This window comes from Heteronotia binoei, chromosome 1 (assembly GCF_032191835.1).
Source record: "Heteronotia binoei isolate CCM8104 ecotype False Entrance Well chromosome 1, APGP_CSIRO_Hbin_v1, whole genome shotgun sequence".
NCBI lineage: Eukaryota > Metazoa > Chordata > Lepidosauria > Squamata > Gekkonidae > Heteronotia > Heteronotia binoei.
Genome location: NC_083223.1, coordinates 175813501 through 175839425, shown reverse-complemented (window position 1 = coordinate 175839425; position 25925 = coordinate 175813501). Strand labels below are relative to the sequence as shown.

Below are 25925 nucleotides of genomic sequence, written 5' to 3'. Positions count from 1 at the left end.
AATACAGCTCAAAGCAAAAATGTACAGAGCTAAACTGGACAATGCAGTAGGTGAGTCCTGTAACTGGTTGTGTTATGTTGTGCTTTTCCATATACTCATAAGAAACCATTCTGCCAACCATTGCAGACACGCTGTTAATACTGCAATTTAGCATATTCTTTAAAGAAACATGGCAAGTAAATGCATATTAATGAGAACTGGTAATAGATGACTGCCTTTTCTCCACAATAATTATTTGGGTCAGTTGGGATTTATTAGTACTAAGGAGTAGACATTTGCCACTCTAACTCATCTTATTTTCTCTATTCCTGTTTGTGTGTGGATTAGAGTCTTGGTGAATTCTGAAGACTTTATCCACTATGTTGGTGCTGATAACAAAATAGCAGATCCAATCATGGAAGATCCCTGTGGTCTCAACCGTTCTAGAGTAAGTAGGAACTGTCATATTGTAGAGTCATATTGTAGACTCTTTCTTCCACAGATGGATAGGCTTCACAATTTGTTTATTCTGCAATGTGTATCCTAGGTTTCTTAAAAACATTTTAAATATCTATCTCATTCTCTGATCGTAGGTATTTTGGAGTATGGCAGTTCTTTGGACAGAAAGGGTTCACATTAGATATTTGACTGATTCCTCCTGCAAGGAAGGGCACTCAATCTTTTGTGTATCCAATCCCATGACAAAACATATTTCTCTACATTGCTTTGACTGGACTTTCAGAAAAAGATTTTTTGCAAGATCTGACATTGCCAGATGCTGATTTTTTGTTGTTGACTAGGCTATTAAAAGCTTTCATACTGCGTCTCAGTGAGAAAGGCAGATTATTATGTAAATACAGATCTTTTTTCAGTCCAAGATGGGAAACAGTATATATGTTATCAAATGTTCATCACACTTTTTTCCTAATCAAAAGTGATCTCCATAATAGAATAAAAACCCTTAAAAATGATGCACTTCCAAGGAAAATGACTCTTTTGACCTTTTGTTCTCCCTTGGTTAGAAGAATTCTTTTGACATCTGTTTGTTTCTGTACAGATAAGCTTTTGTGTGTACACCATTTTGGGAGTTGTAAAACGTGCACGTTGGCCCACTTCGCTGGAAGAGGCAAAGGCTGGAGGATTTGTGGTTGGGTACATGCCTAATGGCAATCCTATCTATCGTAACCCTTGTTCTGTGCAAGTCCTGAAACTTCTTGACAACTTGCTTGCTCTCATAAGGTGAGTCCAGGTTGCATGATTCTGGTCTTGTAGTGAAAATGCTGGGAACAGTGGTACTCAGAGCAGCCAATTCTCCCATTAAATCCACTGATGAGGAACTTATGTATTGCATGGAAGGAGATGAGTAAAGGAGTTCTAAATTCTGTCCTGCCTTTTGGAACTCAGGAGATTTGGTGTCATATACTGGTTAGAGTTTTGGACTAGGATCAGGGAGGCATGAGTTAAAATTCTACCCACCTTGAACCTCCTTTGGCAATCCTGGGCCAGTCATTTGCTCTCAGCACAACCTGCTTCACAAGCAGGTTGTTAAGATTAAATGGGAGCAGGAGAAATTACGCACACCAACCTGACCGAGTCCTAGTCCATAGGGTTGTACGGATAAAATGGAAGAAGAGAGAATAATCCAATAAATCCTGAGCTCCTTGAAGAAGTATGGGATACAAAACAAGACAGATTCTGACAGAGTTGGTTTCTTCCAGCTATATAAAAAAAATTAAATGCAGCTTTTTACATGAAATATTCTTGACCTTTCTTCAGGCCTGCCAAACTGCTCTTTAATGCTGTGCATTTTCTATCTACTCTCCACACCTCATTTTACGCTTCAAGCTCTTAACTGCTGAGTTCATTTTAGTGTAGTGGGTAAAGTGTTATCTCCCGAAAGACAGATTGCTGATTATATTGGTGGCAGATATTGAGGCTTTTTCTTGTGGGAAAATGGTAACATGGGACCTCAGCTCCACTGATGTTATTATAGTTCAACCAAATACAAAGAGTATTCCCTTTGGGGGGAAAAACAAGGAGTGGGATTTCAGTTCAATATAATTCAGTTAAGTTGATTGTGATGTTTAGGAAGACTTGCTGCTGAATGCTAAGATGGCAAGATTTATGAAACTATGTTTGCTGAGGAGCAGCCCCGATGCTCACTATGTGTGCTGAAGAAATTGAATGCTTCCTCTGACACAGAGTAAATGGGTACTCTCAAGAAGCTAAACCAGATGAACATGTGGTCTGAGCTAGAATGATTGTGCAAAAGAACATTTGCCACAGGAAATACATATATCATCTAGCTGTGATATTGATGCAATACAGTGCACATTATTTAATGAGGATTAGGATAACCAGTGCTGTCTCCCACTACTGTGATAAATGCCAAGACCTTCCACACTTCTATGTTAGCAACTCCCATATGTGAACTCAGTCTGCCTTTTCTTTTATTAAATAGTATCCATACTGGAGCCTGAGTTGTTTCTGTGCCATTCTAACACAATGAACATGTGTACTTAGCATCATCTGTACTGCAACTTGAAGGCTCCTGGTCTTTTTCTGGGAGATCCTGAAGTTATGGTTATGCGTTGTTCCTTATCTGAAGCTCTGCCTTAGGTACTTTCTATAAAATAACAGTTAATACTTTTAAAAATAAAAATTACACCACCACTCATGACAGTCACAGCCTATAGTAAATTTTTTTGCCTCACTCTAAGAGTTTGTAGAGCCTGTTCTGCACATCTAGTAGATGAAGCTGAGAATGTGCTAGTAGACTTTTGAAAAGACAGTATGGGTTGTATGTTGCCCTTCAGACTGCTGGCAAGAAACGGCTTTTTTTTGTATGAAAAAAATTACTTGTTTGTAAAAAGCTGAAACTTTTCTCCCAGATACACTGTTTTTTAACATAATGATTTAAGAGACTGTATTCCCTGAAATCTGAAATGGCACAGCTCCCACTTTGTTTATTTCACTTTTCTGTGTAAAAACATTGGGGGCAACTGATGCCTCTTTCCCTACCTTGCCTGAGTGGGTGTATTGAGTATATAGTGCTGTCCTACACTAAATCAGGCCATGATTCTGCTTAGCTTCTTTATCATTTACTAGGACTGGGTTCTCAAGATAGAGAAAGGACTTCCCCAAAACTCAGGTAACTGAGATCTCTTAACTGGAGATGCCAAAAAGTAAACCTGGGACACTCTGCATACAAAAGACATACTCTATGATTGGCCCCCTTCCGTTTTACAGTGAATTCACTAAATGTTGCTTAACTAAATAGCACACAAATGCACAATCCAGAATTTGCTAGTGCCAAAGAACTGGATTATGAGAACACTAAAAACCCTTGGGTGGATGCAAATTGGTAGCATTTGCACACAAGGCACTGCTATCATGAATGATCACATCTGGAAAGATAATAGCATCGAGTAAATAGTTGCACTTGTTCTTCTCCGAGTTTCTTGCATGGTACCTTGTGCTCTGCAACAGGTGAAGCTGTGGATACAGCTAATAGTCTGCATAAAGGTAAGTTGTGTATAAAGCTGTTTTTGCTAAGCCTTTGGGAAGATGACCAGTTAATTGTATATAGTTAACATGTAACAGCTTTAAATCAGTGCAAGCTTTTCAGTTTACAAAATGCATTGCTATATGGTAAACTTTTTCCTCTTGATCTAACTTTCCTGTTGGCTGCCTAGTTGCATCTTGTTGAATGTTTCTGCAGGATTCTCACCCTTTACTCTTCTTACCCTTGATATTTCAACTTCTCTAACCTGTCAGCATTTCTTGTTCTATTGCAATTTTTACTTCCTTAGTGGATTCTGAACCAAAATAATGGTGCCTTCTGTCCTTTTGCACAGAGTTCATGAGACACTTTGTGTTCACCCGCTACCTCTTCCAGGCCTATGGATCTTTACAGTTGAATAAAGTATTCTATACCGAGAAGAAAGTTGTTTTGTGGCTGCTATTTGAGGGCTGTGTGTCAAATAGGACCAATCATTGTTTAATGGTTGCCTCCCTCTTCTTACTGACACCTTTGCAGCCACTGTTCTAGTCTTGTACATCTGGGGAAAAAATGGGAGAGAACAAGTTTGGGAGAATGGTTAAAAGACAAGCAAGGAAGAGTAATTGAGGGGATGATGTTGTGCATGGAAAGGCAGCTTTGGGGAACTACTGGTGACTACAATAATTAGTTGCTGATGAGGGCTGGGTGACTGTTCCCCAAGGGGTTCCAATAACTTGGATCCAGACTAATGTTTCTGTAAGTGCAAGGAATTCCACCTGCAGACCATGATCTCCCCTCCCCTGCATTCCTGGAGAACAGGAACCCCCAGGATTTGGAGGGGGGAAACAGCATTTGAGGCTGTTGGGGAAGGGGAAAACCATGATCCATGGGTGGAAATATTTGTGTCTGCAGAAATATTAGTCTGGAATCAACCCCATGCATATCCAGGAAATAATTTTTGCCTTCTCTTAAACAAGTGTACTTATAATAATACTTTGCATCATGTATATGTGGACTTGTTAAAACACCCTCAATATTCACATTCATCTTAAGCAATATGTCCCAGTAACTAATTTTCATTTAACACTGTTCCTCACATCAGTTAAATACTACATTGATGACTTTTCCCAATAAATAATTTCACTATAAATTAAAAAAATTTCACAAGGGATGTTATCAGTAGGAGTAGTAAGTAAATATACCATGAAATAAGGATAAGCTAAAAAGATGCTGCTGGTACGGAGTAATAAAGGCCCTACTGCAGCTCAGTTATCTCTCTCTCTCTCTCTCTCTCTCCCCACCTGCTGGACCTCTGAGAAGTTCTGGAAAGGCTCATGCTGTTTGATTTCAGTGATCAGGAAATGTCTTTGATGCCTGGCATGGTTTGAGGTCAAGTGTCTATTAGCCACGCAAGTGTACTACTCATTGCTTGAGACATACTTCCAGTGCCTACTGTTCTTTCAAATGTTTCTGTCTGTTCATTATTATCTCCGGTTCTCTGCCTTCATTTTTGACAGTTGGGTTAAGAACACTGGTACTTTCTCCTAGCGAATCTCAAATTGCCTTCAGTGTCTGTAGAATCAAGTTATAAAAGTGTTCAACAATAAGAAGAAAGTGTTAACCTACAGAGATATGCATCTTTTTTATCAAGCACATATAGGGAATGATGCTGACCACTACATTCCTCAGCATCCTTAGTTTAGCCTGCTAGAATTTTCACCTTTCTCCTGTCATATTACTGGCAGCTACATCCTTGTATACTGAGCAAGTAAGCATGTATTGTAAGAAGGTCGGGCAGTAGCATTTATACCCTATAACTATGTATACCTTGCTGCCCATTCTTTGAGAGTCAGTACTCCATTCTGCCTTAAATTCAAACCTAGAACAATAAAACTTCAAAACCATATTGAAACAGATTTGAAAACTGCAAAGAGAAGCTGTTTTAAAACAGAAAAAATGTTCTGGCTAATGCTGTTGTTGGGCTCTGTGAAAGGGGGTCTGGTTATCATACCGGGATGTGCAAGTCCCCAAGGGCAGCATTTTGCATACTTCTCCATGTCAGCATTTCTTGAGGGTAACAATAATGATTAAACAATTAAGTCCCTAACATGGTGCTTAAAGGCTTAGCCAAAACTAGTCGTTATTTGGTCTTCATAATATGATGCTTCTCCTTTTTTGCAGCCTCTTTTAGCACCCTTTGAAATGAATGGGCAGTTCACAACTATTGTTCCAGGCTCTCTGCAAGCTCAGGCAGACATCGCTGCATTGGTTGCACTTGGGTCACGTTCTTGAAGGTTTTCTTCACAAGTATAACAGCTAGAGACTTCTAAAAAATGAAAGCTGAGACACTGGAAAGCAGTTGAGAGGCCTGCCCCGGCCGCCTCACATCCTAGTCCTTTGTTCTCCCTGTATTCTCTCACTCTGGGAAAATGCTGCTCTAGGGGGAGATACTGAGTTACCCTTGATCACCTCTAGCAGCAGGCACAGTGGCATTGCAGGTTTGGCGGAGGCTGCTGTGCTGTTGGGCTGCTGAATTTGTGCTGTGTGCATTGCCGAAGCCCTGAGTGGAGGTCTGAGGTCTCAAAGGAGAGAGGTAGGTGAGACAGAGACCCTTCCCCCCCTCCCACTCAGATGTTACATCTTTCTGGTGAGGGACCCTGTTTGGCCTGGATGGCAAGAGAGAGGTCACCCTTGGCTGAACGGGGGTCCCTCCCTGCAGAGCTGTGCTCCCTTTAGGAGGGACATCTCACTGCCACACAGCTGCTTGTAGCATGTGAGCATTATTGCTAAGCCGCTGCATTCATCCAGTGCCACCTGCCATTCTAGGGACTGTGACCCATCCTTAGGGGGGCAGTGTGTGTGTTTCAGAGGTGAGGCAGCCTTTCCTCTGTAAGTCAGTGGGAGCAGAGGATCTTGCTAGAAACGTAACTTGCCTGGGGTTATGATGCCTCTTGCCAACAGTGGCCTTCTCTTGTGCATTGCAGCCAGCATTTCAAAGGGCTGAGATGAGGTGAGCTGAGGGTAACTGTTGTGTGGGGCAACTAGTACCCTCTGCACAAAGTGGAGTCTTCTCCATGTCCCCAACAGATGAGTGCTTTTCTTGGTAAGGAAGGGGGATCCCATGCACAAGTGCTTGGTCTCACCTTCCTCATTACCCGACACAGGAGCTGTTCACAAGCTGAAGGCAATTTTCCACTGCCAGATGGCTAATGGGCACAATTGGTGACACTGTGACTCCATGTTCTGTTACAGGACCCACAACATTCTGTATATGCCAGAGATGGTGGCTAAATTTGGAGAAACCTTTGTAAAGGCCTTGGAGATGCTGGAAGTTGAGAAAAATGCCATCCTAGGTAAGTATCCACTTACAGTGCTTTCATGTTCTGTGTTTGCCTTACAAACACTTCATTTTTTTCAAAACGCAGGAGCTGTTTTCATGTTCAGTAACTATCAGTAGAATCTCTTTAAAACGGTCAAATGCTTCATTTTTCCAAATCACTAATTCCTAAAGGCTGAGATAGTTTCCCCCAAGAAGTCACACACAGTTGCCAGAGGTTTGAGTTCCTGCCTGCACTTTTCTTAGTGTGTGTTGGGGGCAAAATCCACCCCACACAATGCATTCTGTAAATGCTTTCCGAATAGTATCATTTTGTGATTTTGTCTAGTGATTAGTTTCTCCATTACAACTTTCTGTGTTTCTAGTGGTGACTTTGTTTGGCTGATACTAGTTTTCTCTTTATAGGCCTTCCTCAACCTCTTCTGGAGCTTTATGATTCTCCTGTTTACAAAACAGTCTTGGAAAGGATGCAGGGTTTTTTCTGTACCTTGTATGACAACTGGTAAGACCCTCAGTAGTTTCCAATAGTACCATATCGATGAGTGCTAATAGTCTGGAGATGACTTTGTTTTTGCATAGCCTATCACAACAGCAGTTTCCTCAGCAGGATATTGTTTTGTAAAATCTTCTTGCACCACTTAATCCTGATGAAAGAGGCCATCACATTCTAATCTGATGCTTTTCTTATTCCATTGGTTATTGCCCTCAAGTTTTTTTGTATTTGTAGCAATGCAAAGATGCATAATAAAATTCTTTTAGCTGCAAGGATAACAAATTCCTGTTTTTTAGTAGATATCCAGTTAATTATGGAACTGAACATTACCAGTTGTATTAATGGTCAGCAGCTCAGATGACACTAAAGAATTTTGCAAATTCCTGGCTAATTTATTAGTTCTGATAATGTAGTAGAATCCCCATTTACAGAAGCAGTATATTTCTGGTTATCGGATCCTGGACTGTACCATTTGAATTGCAGCTTCCATATTCTGGGGAATGCTGGCTCATCAATGCAGCAAGATTTCTACACTGTTGATGGCCTAGCAACTGACCTTCTTAACTCTGCCTTTGTCAATCTTACCAACATCCCTGACTACAGACTCCGCCCTATGCTTCGTATCCTTTGTTCATTGTATGTTTATTTCATTTGTAGCCTGCCATGCTTGCTGAGACTCAAGGCGGATTACAAAATATAACACAATTCAACCAAGACAGGATCCCCTGCCTTTTTGAAATTCTGCTGCGGCCTGCGGGAGACAGTGCCAACCGCAAAATGTCAGGGAATGAAGTCATGCAGTAACTTGGTAGTAACTCTGAAACATTTGAGGCAGAAGCTCTATTTAACATGATGTCTTTTAAGATTAACATATTGTTATATTATTTTCATGGGCAGCTTATTTTCAGTCATGCAATGAAGATAATCAGGGCTTTTTTGGTAGAAAAAGCCCAGCAGTGACTCATTTGCATATTAGGCCACACCCCCTAACACCAAGCCAGCCGGAACAGCATTCCTGCTCAAAAAAAGCCCTGAAGATAATTGTGTTGTGGTGGCAACTTTCTAAAAATCTGCATGGCTAATCAGATCCCTAATGGCCAAACAGAAGCTGTGCTACACAAAAGCCCTACCTGGCCCCACCCACTTTCTAAAAACTTTCAGCAGGCCTCTCAAAAGGAGCTGGAGAGCTCTGGGCAAGTTCTTCATGATTTCATTTGACATTGCTGTGTTGCCCAGAAGGCTTTATCAGTAAAGAAGAACTTTTGTCAGTAGGACATTTGCATCAGGAAAATGTTGATAAGAACATAAGAGAAGTCATGTTGGATCAGGCCAGTGCCCTTCCAAGTTCAAAACTCTGCATCACACAATGGTCAAAACCCAGGTGCCATCAAGAGGTCCACCAGCAGGGCCAGTTGGTGACAAAGCATTGGGTTGTCTTGATGTGGAATCTTAAAACTTGATGTTCATATGTGCTGCATAAATTCTTTAACTAGCTCTATACAGGTGTGTTTGTGAAACCCTTGGTCCTCTCTTGCCCACCAGAACACTATGAAACTCTTATCTGTCCTATACTTGGGCCACTCTTCACCTATTTACATATGGTAAGGAAGAGCGGAGCATGCATATGTGTGTGATTTGTGTTTTTAGTTGCGAGTACCAGTCAGTGTTTCCATGCTGTTTCCAGGGTTTTTTCTTAGGTATTTGTTACACCTACATTCAGCCTTTCCTCCAAGGAGCTCAGAATGGGAATTTGCTCAAATACACAGAAAGTTTCATAACTAGAGACAGATTCCAACCTGGGTTTTCAATACCCAATACCAAAACTAGAATCACTGTAGCACAGTGGCTTTGAATTATATTTTAGCTTAGTAATGGGCCTAGGAGCGTCAAACTATGTGCTCAGTGCTTGGTGAAATCTCAGATGTGTGTGGAGGATATAACTGCAGATTCTCCGGTGCAGGGAAGAGAGAGAAAGATTGAATTTGTGTGCCTTGATGCTGTTTTTTTATTACCTATTATGGGAAAAAACAGAAGCCAACTGGATTATGTAAACAGATGCTCAGTTGCATAATATATACAGCAGGGGTGTCAAAAGCAGAACTTTTTGTAGAAAAAGCCCAGCAGGAGCTCATTTTCATATTAGGCCACACCCCTTGACATCACCAGAAGTGACATCACCCTTTCAGTAGGTTACTTTCCACATATTGCCACAGAACAGTACAGTGCCATCAGCTGCATTACATGGATATGTGTTCTCAGACAGCCCAATGAGAGATCTTGTTCCCCCACCCCAATGGCCGGAAAAAGAGAGCCATGTGTGGCAGAGCGGGCAGCTGCAGGCCCAGCTTCTCCCAGGAGAGGATACTCGTGGATGGCTCTGCATCGCTTGCTCTCTTTGGAAGCCCGTTGGAGGCAGAGAGGGCAGAGCACATGGTCTGAAAGCATGTGGCTGCCTAGTGCCTTCCCTCTGCTGGAAACTTTTTTTTTTTTTTGAGCCAGAACCCTGGCCAAGCCAGTCAGAACTGTGTTTCTGTGCGTTCCTGCTCAAAAGAAGCCCTGGTCAAAAGTGTGGCCCATGGGCTGCACCTGGCCCCCCCAAGAGCTTTAATCAGGCTCACTGCTCTTTTCTCCCCCCTCCTCCTCCTCCCGTCCTCAGCCTTTGAAGCTCCGAGGCTGCTGAAGTTTCCAGCTCCCTCTGCCTTCTCTTTACTGGCTTCAGCAGGAAGCTCTTCCCAGCTTGCAAAGTTGCAAAGGAGATGCAGAATGGATTTTCCGTTAAGGTCTCTGCACCCAGACAAGCTACTCTGGGAGTAGTCTATCTGGGACAAGAGACCTTAATGGAAAATCCATTCCACATTTTCTTTGCAAAATTGTGCCGCAGTGTATTTCCATGGAGTGGAGCTCGTTTCACTTTCCAGTGTTTGTATGACCAGCTGAAGCTGTTGCTTGCTGGAGTTGAAAAGAGTTGATGCCTTAAACCAGCTTGTCCCTGCTGAATGGTCCTGAGAACTGGTGACTAGTGAGTACTCTAACTGGGGAAACCATAGCCAAAGAGGGATATTTCACTGGAGAGCCATTGCCCATCTGAGTAGACCAGAGGAGGGGCGGGGGGGGAAGAAGCTTGCAGTGCTCATCCATTTCATGTTTTTCTAGGCTCAGAGAATTTTATAGTTTTAGTTTGTTTTTAGTTTCTGCTGTGATCCTTGTGCTTCTTCTGGATGTTTTATTTTTAAAACTGCATCACCAAATCCACTATTCCCCCATCTTTCCATATTAAACAAAATATTGCAAGAGTTTAAGCATGTTTGTATTTTAAGTAAAACAAATAATATATTTATGTTTGTATCCTTTGTAAAGTTTATATCTCTGCTGCCTGGCATTGCATTTTATGACACGCATAGCCCAGTCCCACAAAATCCCCTGATATACAGGTTACAGAACAGTTTTTATTGACATTGCATTTGGGTAGCCTTGATGTGGAATCTCAAAAGTTTTAAATACAGAATATGCATGCTGATGAATGTATGCCATTGATTATGTCATCCTGTTTTGTGTTGCTTTTTTTCCTTCTCTGACAGAGGCTGTCCCAGAAATGGCAAGTCATCAACCAACGAAGTCTGCTTTGGTAAGAGTGGTGGCTTAATCAAGATGGAAAGGGCTGCTGTTTGAAACTTGCATTTTTCCATTTCCCCTTCCACTGTTGGTCTGTAGCAGTTGCTCCCAGGATTGTATTAAACATCTTCCGAAGGGGGTATTCATAGCAAATGGGAATACAAAAATGTCTCTCTCTGGAGAACGCTTCTGGAGTTATCAGTTTTCTTGTTCTGCAGTTGGGTTTGGTATCAGTAACTGCTAATTGTGCTGCAAAATTTTCTCCAGGCTTTTGGAGCTTGGCAAAAGAAATGGTCCTTGCCTGTAATTTGATTTTTGGACAGAACAGGACATGCCGAAGTACCAAAAAATTGCAGCATCTAGCTGTGAAGATGGTGTTGTGCCAGTAAACAAAATGGTGAGGGTGGGGAGAAAGAAGGGCTGTAGTTAGCCAGACACCTATGGAGCAAGCCAAGTCCGAGTGGCACCACCAGTATCTCAGGGATTCACCCTGGACTCGGCTGCTGGCTGTACAGGTCTGGGAGGCAATGAGAGGCATAAGCCATAGCTGTTGCATTCTCCTACACTACTGGCCCCAGCAATGCTGCCAATGCTTCATCAAATCCTGAGTGCAAAGAAATATAGTGTAGTGTGCCACAGTTGGCAGATATGCCAAAGGTTTTCTACCTCTGGTATAACTTGATTCCGAATAAGTTTTTCTCTCACAGTAAAACTGTAGAAAACTTTTAAAGAAATCTTCTAGGCTTGGTAACTAAAATTCCCACAGGGTTAAGGCTTATGCCTAGTATCAGTTGGTTACCTCAGGTTTATATTGTAAACATCAATTATGCCACCATCTCTCCCATCAGTGATGAGGACACAACCGATGACAACCCAGAATCCCAAGAAATGTTGGAGGAACAATTGGTCAGGCTGCTCACCCGAGAAGTCATGGACTTGATCAGTGAGTAAAAGTAGTAGGTTGCATGAACCATCTGTGTTAAGTTTTTAGGAGCACAGAGGGCATACCTGTGGTAATGTTTATATTGGGGTATGCAGGATCACTGTGCTTTCAGAGGGCTTCCCCAGACATAGGTGCTTGTAGATTTGCTTTTCATATCCTCAAAGACCACCCATTCTTGTCAAGGTTTTGTCAGTTCCACCTACCACACAGGGTGTCTATTTTGGGGAGAGGAAGAAAAGGAGATTATAAACCACTCTGAGACTCCCAAGTGAAGACTGGGGTATAAATCCAATCTCCTCTTCTTAGTATTTAGTTGACCATTCTTTGGGTTTTCACCAGTGTTCCCTTTAAGCTGAGTTAGTGTGAACTAGCTCACAATTTTTTAGCCTTTGGCTCACACATTGGAAGGGACGGTGGCTCAGTGGTAGGGCATCTGCTTGGTAAGCAGAAGGTCCCAGGTTCAATCCCTGGCATCTCCAAAAAAGGGTCCAGGCAAATAGGTGTGAAAAGCCTCAGCTTGAGACCCTGGAGAGCTGCTGCCAGTCTGAGTAGACAATACTGACTTTGATGGACCAAGGGTCTGATTCAGTATAAGGCAGCTTCATATGTTCATATATGTTCACATTTTTCTTAGCTCATGAAAAATGGCCCCAGAGCAAACTAATTTATGCAATAGCTCACAACTTTAATGCTAGTAGCTCACGAAGTAGAATTTCTGCTTACAAGACTCACAGCTTAGAGAGAACATTGGCCCTTTCATTCATTTGTTCAGGCCGAACATCCAAACCACACAGTGGCATTGGAATGTCAGGTATGCTCTTTGGGACATCCTCAGGTCACACAGGATAATGGCAGGTATTAACAGAAATGCTAACACTTCTGGTGGTACCATGTGAGATTTTAGACTGTATTTTGAAATCTAGCTTGGACTCCTTTGACATATGCAGAGATTCTATATCAGATGTACTGGCTTCTTATCATATAAATTGACAGGGAAGATCTCTCCACAGATATGAAATCTTAAAGCCACAGGCCAAATAATTGCCAAGTGAGGTCAGAATCTGAACTGCTTGACTTTGACTGCTAAGTCCTAGCTTTATTGGTCAGTAGCAATTTGACCCAGTGGATCCCTAAACTACTTTTAACACTACTTTGGACTGTGAAAGGCCCTTTTTGTGGTTCCAGAGTAGGCTTGGAACCCTCAGTGCTCTCTTAGAGGAATTTTAGAGCAGCCTAAATAGCCCTGACTAGCCTGATCTCATCAGATCTCAGAAACTAAGCAGCGTTGGCACAGTCAGTACTTGGATGGGAGACCACCAAGGATGAGGGGATTGCTATGCAGAGGAAGGTGATAACAAATCACCTCTTCTCATTTCTTACCTTGAAATAACCCATGTGGAATCACAACATGGGGTCAGTTGTGACTTAACAGCACAGTTAGTTATTTAGAGGAATTTAGCACAATTGTGGGAACTGCTCCTTCTCTTCAAACTTTTTTCAGTTCTAGAGAGTCCAAGTCAAGCATTGCAGAAGAGGAACAAAATGCTTTGCCCTGTGGGGGAATGCGTGATATCTTGTGTTGATTGCCTGCTGATGTCTCTTTTCCTCTGATGTATTTGCAGCTGTATGCTGTGTCTCAAAGAAGGGTGCTGAGCAGAATAATGCTGTTGCAGTAGATGGAGATGGTAGGTACTAAAACGATATGTTCTTTCTGCTTAACATTTGAGGCCCTCTACAGCTATCATTTCTCCTTACATGTATAAATGGATCTTGGCTATCTCTAGATTTGGTTTCTATTGTACTCTCCATGTTTTGTGAATGGATTTCCATAGTCTTGCGTTTCAGTAGTCCAAAGAGCCCCTTGCATGGAGTGTACAGCATACAAAATCTGGTGTACGCTACAGGGTCATAGTGCACATTCTAGTGCATACAGTAATATTGGAATCCAAGACATCAAACAATTTGCATGGCTCTGGGAAGACTGTACGTTCAAAGTTCAACTTCTACTGGGACTGCAATGAAAAAATGGTTTTCTTCCTTTACAAGTGGAGCTGCCTCCAAATAGAATTTTTCTGTAGTGTTGCTTCAGAATGATGGAAGTCTTGCAAGCTCATCCCACAGAGATGTGTAGCAAAGTGGGAAAAACTAGTGTTACCCCAAAATTTGTCTTTTTAGCTCAGCTTGCTTGCTCCTTGGTTTGTCTGACTTCTTTGCTATGGAGGAATGTGTTCATGTTGCCATTTTATTTGTTAGATGATGAAATGATGTCCACTGAGGTGACTCCATCATCCAGCTCTGAACTCACTGAACTGGGCAAGTGTTTGATGAAACAAGAGGTAAGAAAGCTGAGCTTCGGCTCTGCTGTCGGGGTAGGTGTGCTCATCTTTTAAAAAACTTCCTTCAGTTGAAGAGGAACCCCAAAGCAAACCAGAGCTGATGCGCAGAAGGCTGCTCAGTTCTGAAAGTATCAGTAATGAGAGTCAAAAATCTAAAGCACTCACCCCTCCCCCTCCGCTGTTTGATTACTAGACTAGAGGATGATAGAGGAGGTTAGGAAGCAGTGTGGGTATTTCATGGAGAGAGCTCCTGAAATGCAGCTAATGGTTAAACAAGCAAAAACTTAGAAGGCCCACAAAGGCATATTGGATGACAGTGGTAATTTCTCCTTTATTGTGCTTTGAAGATGAGATGCCAGTTCTGTGGACAAGAGGGTGGAGCAAGTTCTTTTACAGCAGAAAGTGCTTACTGTCCTTAAGCCTGGCCCTTTATAAGGCCAAGTTAGATGCCACAGGACCAGGTTGAGCTACCTCTCTTGAACCCTATCTGCTCCTGGCCCAGAATATCACCCTGTTCAAGCCAGTCAGTTAAAGCTTCTAGCAAATATAAAGAGTATAATTTGCCCAGCAAGATAATAAACTGATTGGATGATAGCAGCTTGGGTCTGAGCATTGACCCTTCTTGAAGACAGGAACTATTATTGTGTGCCTCCAAAATTTTTGAATAACCCCAGACATGTTTATTTGTGAAAACAGTGGAGCTAGAATCTCTGCCTACCAAGATGGATTTGATTTGAATAATTCATTTAAGATAAGGTCTGCTCCAGAGGCCTTCCCTGAGCGGAGGTGGTGAATCAAGACTTCAACATGAGAAGGGGTCTCCTCTGGCCCATCAGGAAGAGGGCCATCAGGTTCAAGTATCTCAGAAGTAAGAAGTTTACTCAGAGTAGAAAACTGGTTTTTAAAATATGACTCTCAGACCTCTGGGTAAATACAGAAGGGAATACTGCTATATATTTTAGTGCCCATATTAATAATTGCCCAAAATGCTGAGTTGTCGTTAGTTTTTACAGCCAAAATTAAATGACCACAGTTCCTATATAAGTTCTCTTTCTTCTTATGCTTTACTAGATCTCTTAAGAGACAAGAATTCCCTCAGAACAAGTATTGGTATTATTGCTCCCTATTTTAAAGAGTGTAAAGTCTGTACTCTTTATCAAAACCATGTACCAGAATTCTTGGGGGCCAGGTACCACGCAAAAGGAGCACTATCAGGCATAATTTTAGAGTACAAGGACTTGAAGAGGGGCAGTAGCCTATACAAGATGGTGAAAGAAAGAGCTCCTAGCTACATCAGACCCAAGTAATGATCTCCTTAAAGATAACACTTCTGGGGAGGCCATCATATCTTGGGCCAGGTGAGCAGCGTTGTTATTCCAGCAAATGCAACATTGGGCATTTTCAGGGCTTTTTTGTAGCCGGAACTCATTTGCATATCAGGCCACACACCCCTGAGGTAGCTAATCCTCCAAGAGCTTACAATAGGCCCTGTACTAAGAGCCCTGTAAGCTCTTGGAGGATTGGCTACATCAGGGGTGTGTGGCCTGATATGCAAAGGAGTTCCTGCTACAAAAAAAGCCCTGGGAGTTTTGATACTGGGATGTACAGTCCTGCCTGATTATAGAGAGTTTGGCATAAGGCATATTCATGTGCAAAACAACAGAGGTTATCACTGCCCCCAAAGGACAAAGCTCCCAGGAAACTGGCCAATGAGCTGAGATCAGAAGAAAGAAGACGACTGCAGATTTATACCCCGCCCTTCTCTGAATCAGAGACTCAGAGTGGTTTACAATCCCCTATATCTACTCCCCCCACAACAGACACCCTGTGAGGTGGGTGGGGATGAGAGGGCTCTCACAGCAGCTGCCCTTTCAAGGACAACTCATGCGATAGCTATGGCTGACCCAAGGCCATTCCAGCAGCTGCAAGTGGAGGAGTGGGGAATCATACCCGGTTCTCCCAGATAAGAGTCTGCACACTTAACCACTACACCAAACTGGCTCTCAAACTGGCTTTTTTTGTACCAGAAACTTATTTGCATATTAGGCCACACATCCCTGATGTAGCCAATCCTCCAAGAGTTTACAGTAGGCCCTGTACTAAGAGTCCTGTAAGCTCTTGGAGGATTAGCTACATCAGGGGTGTGTGGCTGACCTAAGGCCATTCCAGCAGCTGCAAGTGGAGGAGTGAGGAATCAAACCCGGTTCTCCTGGAGTCATTTAATTTTGGCTATGTTGCACATGAATATGCCTTATGCCAGACTCTCTATAATCAGGCAATGAAGTTTTGCATATGAATATGCCTTATGCCAAACTCTCTGTAATCAGGCAGTGAAGTAATCTGTAACACCAGCTCCCTTAAAGCTCAACAAGGTATAATTCCTGCCTGCCTGGATCATTGGCCATTCTGATGGCCATTCAAAATTACTAAATTCCTTTGGATAGCAAAAGTGGCCATCCTCATGCTGCTGGCATTTATTATGACATCTTTCTATGACAAAAACCACCAGGCACTAAAGACATTTTCATTGCTAGGATCATACAGGTTTTTTTTAAATTAAAAAAGCATCATCAGCACCTATTCTTGCATTAAAATCACCCACTAAGAGAAATGAGCTGTTCAGGAAATTGCTTTTAGTTTTATTGAATATTTCTTCCAGCAGGGCCCAGTTTATCATTCAGTTCATGTGAAGCTGCAGGTGGCATATATACTGTGAATAAAATTATAGAATGAGACTCCAGTGCTAACTACTAAAACAGAAGCCTATGTCATAATCATTTTAGAATCATCGGTGGGCAATGTCGTAGAAATTAGAGAAGCTAGCCCTTCTTGAACACAGCCCAAAGGACCTTTTGATGCATTCTGAAAGGAAGTTAAATAGCCAGGCTAATATATCTCCTCTACTATCCAAGTCTCCTAAATATATTGAATGTGGAGAAGAATGTCCTGTTGTCCTCACAGGAAACCTTGGAAGACCAACCTGTCAGATTCCAGCTTAACATTCTTGTGGAAGGAGATAGTGAAAGCAGAGGCTGGGGGTTATTCAGTGAACACTGGGGTTTATGGAATGAATTATGATAGTGGGTTCCAGGAGAGAGCAATCAAGGAGATAAGCCAAATGCTCTTTCCTGAGCCATTTCCCCGTCCAATCAATCATTTTCCCTCAAAAGGAGAATATATACAGTGATATTTTTACAAGGTTCTAGCTTCAGAGATGACTGGGGAAGACAATGGCAAACAACCCTGTAAAAAGTCTGCCATGAAAACGTTGTGAAAGCAACGTCACCCCAGAGTCGAAAATGACTGGTGCTTGCACAGGGGAACCTTTACCTTTTAGCTTCAGAGAAGTTCCTGTAGGCTTCCTAGGTGGTATTTCATATAATCTTTGTAAACTTTGTTTTGAGTACAGGAATGAGCTCCAGATAGAACCTGAGAGAACCTGGAATGGGTTCCAGATAGAACCTGACCCACCAACTTGATAGAGAGGACTTGGTACAAGGCATTGATTTTATCATAAAACTTTCCTTAGGGCCTCAGCAATTAGAAAAGTCTGAGAGGCTAGAATCTGAAAAGTATCCTTCTCAGGACATATACTTTTCCTCAGTGGATAGGTCAGAAGAGGGCAACATGGAATTACGTTTAGGCAGTATGGGATTGGGAGTAAGCAGCAAAGCTGAAAAATTGACTTGTGATTCATTTGCCTCTAGGAAAAATGTATTATCTTATAAAGGCAAATAACAATTATTACAAATTTTAATATTATAGTCAAAAATGGTATCCAGCTTTGTTTGTTGGCTGGAAGCCTACAAAAGTCAGGACGATTTCTTTTGCTAGACATAATAAAATAAAGGGAAATCCAGTGATTGGTTAAAACAAAACTACTTAATTATAAGTTTTAAAAACTTTGTTGCCTCTGTTAACTCTAAAGTTGCTCTCCCTCTCCCCGCCCCACTTGCCAAGAGAGAAGGAGAACTGAATTACAGTGAGCACAGAAGGATTTAAGTTGCTTCATCCCTAGCAGGCAGAGGCAGACTAGTTAATTGATAATTAAGTCAGATAATAGCATAGCTAAGTGTTAATTAGTATTACCAGCACAAAACTGGTTAACTAATTCGATGACTAATAATTATAAAACTCAAAATGGAAGGCATAGAGTATACAACTCATATCTATATATCACATAGGCAAAATAGCTCCTCTGTGGGTTTCTAAATCCACAGATCAGGGCCATATGGCAGGTAAACAGATTTTTCTGCAGACCTGGGGCACTCCCCATGTTTGCAGAAAAATCGGGGGTGGGGGGAATTAAGGGATTTAAATTTTTCCCCAGGTAACTTACCTGAATGGCTGGCAAGGTAAGGCACCTCAACACTGAAGGTGTGGCTTGTGCGCCCTCCCCAGAGCTGGAGCCAGGGTTTTTGGCTCCCTAGGCCCCCCTACACACACATCTGCCCACTCAGCCTCTTCCCCACTGCCACCTACCCCCGGCATTCCTGGCCAGGCTGGGTGGCGGAGAGGCAGGCAGTAGCAGGGCAGGCTCCGAGTGCACCCACTGCTATGCTACCCGTGTTCAGCCCCTTCCCTGCTGTTGCTGCTGTCCACCTGCAACACTCCTGGTAGGTGGTGAGACAAAGGAGGGCAGTGGAGAGGCAGGCTGTAGCAAAGGCGAGCCTGGTGGTGAAGGGACACCAGGGGTGGCAGAGCACGTGTGGGAAGGGGGAACCCACCCTTGTGGCCAGGTGGTGCCCTAGACAGCTGCGTACCTTGCCTACTGGGAAGCGTGACACTGCCTCTCCCCTCACCCAGTGGCCTGATTGGAAGTGGCAGTGCTCCAGATCTCTCTGCCTCATTCCCCACTGCCAGTAAAGATAGGGTCCTTGCCACTGCTGGGGGGCTTACTGAATTGCTGAGTGCCTGGCAGCAGCAACAACAACCCCATCTTTGCCAGCGGTGTCGAAATTCAGAGGGGGAGCACCACCACTGCCTCCACCTCAAAGATGGGTCCTTTGCCACCACTGAGAAGTTCCCCAAGCTACACCCCCTCCCCTTGCCCAGCTCCTGGGCTGGGCAGAGGGGATGGGGAGGGAGAAAAAAGGGAGGTCACCAGGAAGTAGGAGGGAAGAAATGGTGGTGAAATGCCCCCTCCCTGCACGTTTCTTGCAGGTTTCTCCTCTTGTAAAATGTTTGTTCATTCATAAATGAGGAAATCTGTGCATAAGCTCAACAGGTATTTGCCATGCACTCAGAATTCAAAAACATTTCTCACACTTCCCTCACAGCCAAAACAGTAGTTCTTCAAAGGAGGGAAATGGTAGAGAAAAAAGAGTGAGAGAGAAATAAGAAATAATAACATAAGAAAAGCCATGTTGGATCAGGCCAATGGCCCAATCAGTCCAACACTCTGTCACACAGTGGCCAATATATATATATACACACACACACACTGTGGCTAATAGCCACTGATGGACCTCTGCTCCATATTTTTATCTAACTCCCACTTGAAGCTGGCTATGCTTGTAGCCGCCACCACCTCCTGTGGCAGTGAATTCCACATGTTAATCACCCTTTGGGTGAAGAAGTACTTCCTTTTATCCGTTTTAACCCAACTGCTCAGCAATTTAATCGAATGCCTACGAGTTCTTGTATTGTGAGACAGGGAGAAAAGTACTTCTTTCTCTACCTTCTCCATCCCATGCATAATCTTGTAAACCTCTATCATGTCACCCCGCAGTCGACGTTTCTCCAAGCTAAAGAGCCCCAAGCGTTTCAACCTTTCTTCATAGGGAAAGTGTTCCAACCCTTTAATCATTCTAGTTGTTACAAAAGTAACAAAAGGAGAGCAGTCAGCCTGAGAAACTCTCTGAACTGTTTTTGCACTCATTTCTACCATGCCCACCCCCCACAGGTGTGGAAGGGAGATTTCAACACTGTACCTACAAAACAGAGATAAAAAGAAAAAGCAAGCTAGAATAAAAGCTTAATAAAATGGAGGAAGGGTAAAATACCAGAGCTGAGATAAAAGGGATTAAACTACGTAATTAGATAAAAGCTAAGATAGTATAAGAAAAAAATAAAAGCCCTAGAGATACAGCCACTGGTTCATAACATTCTGCAACAATGGTTCAGGGCCAGCACTTCTTGCCTGTTAAAACCCTTCTCCCCCCATTCTATAATGACAGGGTTGCCAGGTTGTACCTTGCAGTCGGCAGGAGGATCCTAGAGCCACTCCTGGTGTCTTCTGCTGCATGTGGGGCGCAACACTCTAGGTTTTGGACAAAAACCCTATGCGGTTTTTACTACAAAACTATAGAGTTTGCCCAAAAACCAGAGTGTTGTTGTGCAGCATCCCTGGTGCAGTGACATCATTCCTGTTTGTGGGTTTTCCCTAAAGACCGGGGGCTGGCAACTCCATAAAATGAAGAAGGGAGGCAGTTAGAAGCAAAATAAATACAAATTTATTGAAGCTACAACAAAAGTAAAACAAAAACTAATCCCTCAACAGAGTACAGCCAATGAGCATCTAATCCCTCTGTGCTGGAAACCAAAAGCCCTGTCCCCAGATTCAAAGAACATGAAGGGCTTGGCTTCCTTGTCATTCCTATATATATATATATATATATATATATATATTTTTTTTTTTCAGATCAGCAGGATCCTTGTAACTTCTTAAATTGTCCTTGGGTATCTTATTGTCCTTATTGCTAGTTTCAAGTAGTCATTAGCACTGTCTCAAGATTTTCACTGTTTCTGTAATACCAGTTTCGCAGTGGGTGGAGAATTGACTCAAGCCTTGTGAAATCTTTCTTAACATGTCTGGTCTATGCCAGAATTTTTAGTGGATAGAGTTAAGGAAGATGGTTTGGTTCAAAAATAAGGCTTCTAGAGAAATCTGAAAATTAAACCTTCCTTTTTCCAGAATATTGGCACTGCTCTGCTGATAACAGCCTTCACTTCCCTTTCCTGGAAGGATACCCTGTCCTGCCAAAGGACCACCACCCAACTCTGTTGGCCACTACTCAAACAGGTACTTCCAATGCTACAACAATAAAATATGTGGTGAGCTAAATATGGCTAAAAGTGGGTTATCCCTTTAGGGGCTGCTCGTAGTGTGAAGGACTGCTAGACATTGTCTCCTCCAAAGACAGACAGGCCTGTCATGAGTTATCATCTGGCTACATTGTTGTCTCTTTCATAGGTGCTCCCTGGGACCTTGATCCCTGATGCAGTGACCTGGTTTTTCACAAGTGTGCTGAAAGGCTTACAGATGCATGGGCAACATGATGGCTGTATGGCAGCTCTTGTTCACTTGGCTTTCCAGATCTATGAGGCTTTGGTAAGAAGGCGGCTGCTGCTTAGCTTTGATTATTAATCATGAGCAAGCACCGAGTCAATTCCTTTGTTCTTATGGGGGCAGGGGATTTGTTACATGGCAATATCTGTTCTGGCAAAACTCTCTACTGACTATCATCTTTGCTACTTGAAGCGTCCGCGCTATGCTGAACTGAAGGCAGTGATGGAACAGGTTCCAGAAATTCAAACAGAACCCTTGGAGCAATTTGATTCCAAGCTGCTCAACCCTACACTGCAGAAAGCTGCAGACAAGCGCAGAAAGGAGCATTTCAAACGCCTAATTGCAGGTTGCATTGGGGTAAGTCTTGGTATTCAACAGAGATATCACCCTCCTATCTGTAAGAGATATTTTTGCCTACTCTATCTGGATATCATTCATTAAACTATTAAAACATTATACTAGACTTTTAGAACTTTTGTCTATCATGGTAGCTTATGTTAAGCAAGACTGTTGAGCAAGCTGTCTGGTCCTCTAATAACGGGCGAAGGACCCCATGGTGTAGGTTCCATAGGTAGTTATCAAGTTTCAGTGTGAACAGTAGATGCAAAAAGAAAAATGCCTAGAATATTGATCCTTGGATCTGAGCTCCAAAAAATAGTCGCTAGTAGCAGATGATGTTCATATTGTAAGGGGCTTGCACCTTACTGGATTACTGGAGAAGATAACATTCAGTACTTTGTATGAAAACAGTGTTCCTGGCTCAAGTTAAGCTGGTCATGTTTCAGGTCCAGATGAAGAGGCATGCTGGCCAGGCTTCAGGTGCCTTAACACTCACTGGAATTGTCTTCGCCCTGTTGTGATTGTGTGTCCTAATGCAGACACATGGAACTAGGGGAAGGAGTTAAAACCTTTCCCTGGAATTTTAGAGCTGTGGCATGGTGTCACAGAGGGTTAAATGCAGTGTGAAAAAACATTCAGAACTAAGATTCATGAAGTATTAATCATCCAAGGGAGTACACATTTCCTCCCTGGAGAAACGTGCTCCCAACTACATCATTTTTTCCTATTCACTTTGAATGAGACCTTCAGAGATTGTGTCACTCATAATCCAAAGGGCCTTCCCTGTCCACTTTCAGGCAGGAAAAAGCATTCAAATTCTGTAGGCCACCCACCCCAAGAAGACAGGCATCATTGCAGAATGAGCAAAGGGGTGTGTCTGGCAATCCATAGAAAGCAGGCAGACTATTCATGTTTTTCTCTCACAGTAGCAATACTAACAGAAGGATCTGACAGTGCTGTCTCAGAACAGAAGGAGCTCAAAGAGATACTTGTGGGGGAAGAGAGCCTTCCTCAAGTCTTCAGTGGAAAGAGGCTGATCAGGAAAAATCTTTTCTGCTCAAAGACGTTTTATCTTTTTGATTTGGAAACATTTCCTGTTAGTTAAATATTACCAATTGCCTTTTAGTGAACCTGTTTTTAAATGTTTTTCATTGGTTAATAAAGGAATGCACATCCATAGTAACCTCAAGACAGTGTTCCTATAAGTAAAAGGGAAGTTCTGTCATTTAGACACCATCCGACATTCTGGTGGAACATCCTTAGATATGTTGTACCTAATGCAGACTTTTCTTGTTCCTTACAGAAGCCTCTAGGAGAGCAGTTCCGCAAGGAAGTTCATATCAAAAACCTGCCATCTCTTTTCAAAAAGGTGAAACCACCTGTAGAGGCAGATATATTGGATAACAGTGAAGATGGAACCCTCATCGCACTCTTTGAACCATAAACTCAGAACTCTTTCAGTGCACCTATGCTATTCAAAGTACCCAATTATTTACTTTGTCCGCTCGTTGCAGAGCCTGGATAAGGTTCTTACTAGCCTCATCCCCTTCTGGTTGGGAGATGGGAACTACACATTCAGTCCAGTCTGTTAAGTGTAACCTGCCTGATTTCCCCACCACCCTCAACTTAGTGTACAACTGGCTCTTTTGATAGAGGCCAGCCATTTAGCATAGAGGCCTTAGTTCAGTTTCATGCACACACACACACCCAAGCTTGTGCTGGCCCACTAGGAACTAGCCTCCTCCAAAACAAATACTTCCCCCAAGAAGGAAGCATGATAGCAGATCCTCAGTATGTCATTTTTTATCCAGATTATCTACAACTGTGGCTGCCTCAATACAACACTAACATGGGCTTCTTTCTGCTGTTCTCTTGGGAAAGCTCAATTTTCCTGAGGTAACAGGGCAGCATGCTGGTTGCTGTACTCCCCCCACCCCCTCCACAGCTCTATGAATTACTACAAAATAGCACATATCTGCCAACAGCAAGGAAAGTTCATTAAGAAACAGCTTCTGCTATCTATTTGACTTAATCATGCCTTCAGAGGTCTAGTGTGAAACAAGGTTGATCTCCTATTTGCAAACCTGGCTTCAGCTGTTAGCAGCCCGAGTATTCAAATGAACAGTAGCCCACAGCTCCTTTGGGGCTAATTTGAAGTCACTCATTCAGTGCTGTGTAACAACTAGAAGACTTTTGCTACAGTAGTTTGACTGAGGAAGCGTAAGAATGTTTTACTGACACAAGGTACATTTTAAGAGGAACCTAACCCCTAGCTAAGTGGACAGCCTTTATGACTACATTCAGATCCTTGCTTCTAGTCAGATTCTACTGGGACTTCTTCACATCTATTGTGCTCCTCTAGTATAACTTTTTAATAAAACAAAAGTCCCATGACAATGGCTCCTTTTCTAGGAAAGGCAGCTTGTATTTATTGTGTCATGATTGTTTTAACTTTCCGTGTCTGTGAACATTTAAAATTTTGGGGGGGGGGCTGGGGGGGGAGGTCTTTTGTAGGGATGTTCTATATGCAAATGCTCTGAACAAACTGTGATATACCTGAATGTCAGTAAAGGTCTTTCAGTTCTATACATGCATTCTTCTGGCTGCTTGATTTGGTGCCAAGTTTGCATTGATGTCAAATTCTTTATACCATACAAAAGTTTAATAAGCATCAGTATGTTGTTTTTTTAATCAGTAGCAAAATTATCAGTGGTAGAATTAAATTTATAGTTGGTGAAAAGCTTAAACCCCTCCCCCCCAATTTTGCCTTCTCTTTAAAAGTTAAAATACTATTGAGTGAAAAACATCTGAATCATGCTGGACAGCTGTGCTTTATGAGGCTCAAATGGGGGCAGTTTCATCCTCATGCCTACTATCTTAGTAACCAGCACAATCTTAACACTGTTGTCAGTTTACTGTATTACACTTTCAAGTTTAGATAAGCTCATTTACAAAGCAGTCAGTACAGTGTATTTTCCATGGCTTTAGAATACTGTATGCCTGGATTGTGATATACTTGCAAAAATAGAATACTTTATAAAAACAGAAATGCACCTGCTAACACCAAAAAACAACAGGTTACTTAACTGTAGCGTTCTTCTGATCATCACTATTAGGGCTTTTTCACCTGAAAAAACAGGTGCTGGAACTCTCAAGAAGAAAATGAAGGAGAAACATATGGGTGTCCTTCATGAACTTTTAAGCATTTTTTTTTTTTAGAATTTTGTTTCCATTAAAAGGTTCCATACCTCCATTCCGCTGTTAGACAGAGGGGTGGTAACGGGAATATTAGCTCTTAAAAGAGATTTTAAGCCTAGAGAGACGGGGCAACAGTGAGATCTCTTCACCAATTATATATCAGGATTTTCCCCTAGAGAACTCACAAAAATTAACTGGACTGTTGCTTAAACAATAGAGGTTGTTTTATGGAAAAGGAAATACTAAAATATGCAAGCATACAGAGAATAAATGCACACTGGAGATGAACACACAAGTTTAGCAGAAATACGAGAGTTAGAGGGAATATAGTAGGGAGTTGGGGAAATTATAGCTACCTTTCCAGGAGAAGGGCAAGATGTCCAGAATCTTGGGGGCACAGTTTGGATCTAGGAAAACACACAGACTTAAGTTCTGGGTGCTATTTTTATAGGGGGAAAAAGGTGTCCAGAGGCAGGGTGACATGATTTACCCCTTGGAACAGTGTACTGATGGGGTTAGCTAGGAGTGAAACAATGTGCTGGAAAACACTGAATGGGGTTCCTAGAAAAAAACAAATACGTTGTCATAATGGCATCTGTATGAGTGGATGGGTTTCCAGGTGTAAGCAGGAACTGTAAATGTCTCTTGGTGCAATTTGGTCAAGAATAATACTAATGTTTACTGATGATCCTAGACTGATGAAGAGAAAAGCCATAGCCCATCAATTAGGGTGATAGGATCAGGGAGGAACCAGGATTTGTAAAAGGGAGGATAATATTTTTCCTGTGGGCTCCATAATGCAGAGAGATATATTGTTTTAGGTGGGGGGGGGGACAAGTAGCCTGACAAATGCCCTCAAACCACCTCCCAAAATAACGTCAGACTCATACTCAGC

The 25925-nt window shown here is 42.4% G+C and overlaps 1 protein-coding gene across 1 annotated transcript in view; it reads left to right on the top strand.

Annotated features, from left to right (window-relative positions):
* The window catches only part of XPO5 (exportin 5), a 58905-nt gene extending 34485 nt beyond the window's left edge, over nucleotides 1-24420 (top strand). Inside the window, exons 19-32 of the mRNA XM_060244474.1 lie at nucleotides 328-427; nucleotides 1037-1218; nucleotides 6734-6834; nucleotides 7224-7320; nucleotides 7795-7931; nucleotides 8815-8912; nucleotides 10890-10936; nucleotides 11772-11866; nucleotides 13489-13551; nucleotides 14120-14202; nucleotides 21119-21226; nucleotides 21398-21535; nucleotides 21686-21850; nucleotides 23136-24420. Coding sequence (XP_060100457.1) covers nucleotides 328-427; nucleotides 1037-1218; nucleotides 6734-6834; nucleotides 7224-7320; nucleotides 7795-7931; nucleotides 8815-8912; nucleotides 10890-10936; nucleotides 11772-11866; nucleotides 13489-13551; nucleotides 14120-14202; nucleotides 21119-21226; nucleotides 21398-21535; nucleotides 21686-21850; nucleotides 23136-23276 — 1555 coding nt within the window. The 3' untranslated portion in view covers nucleotides 23277-24420. The remainder of the gene's footprint in view (nucleotides 1-327; nucleotides 428-1036; nucleotides 1219-6733; nucleotides 6835-7223; nucleotides 7321-7794; nucleotides 7932-8814; nucleotides 8913-10889; nucleotides 10937-11771; nucleotides 11867-13488; nucleotides 13552-14119; nucleotides 14203-21118; nucleotides 21227-21397; nucleotides 21536-21685; nucleotides 21851-23135) is intronic.
* Nucleotides 24421-25925: the final 1505 nt, after the last annotated feature.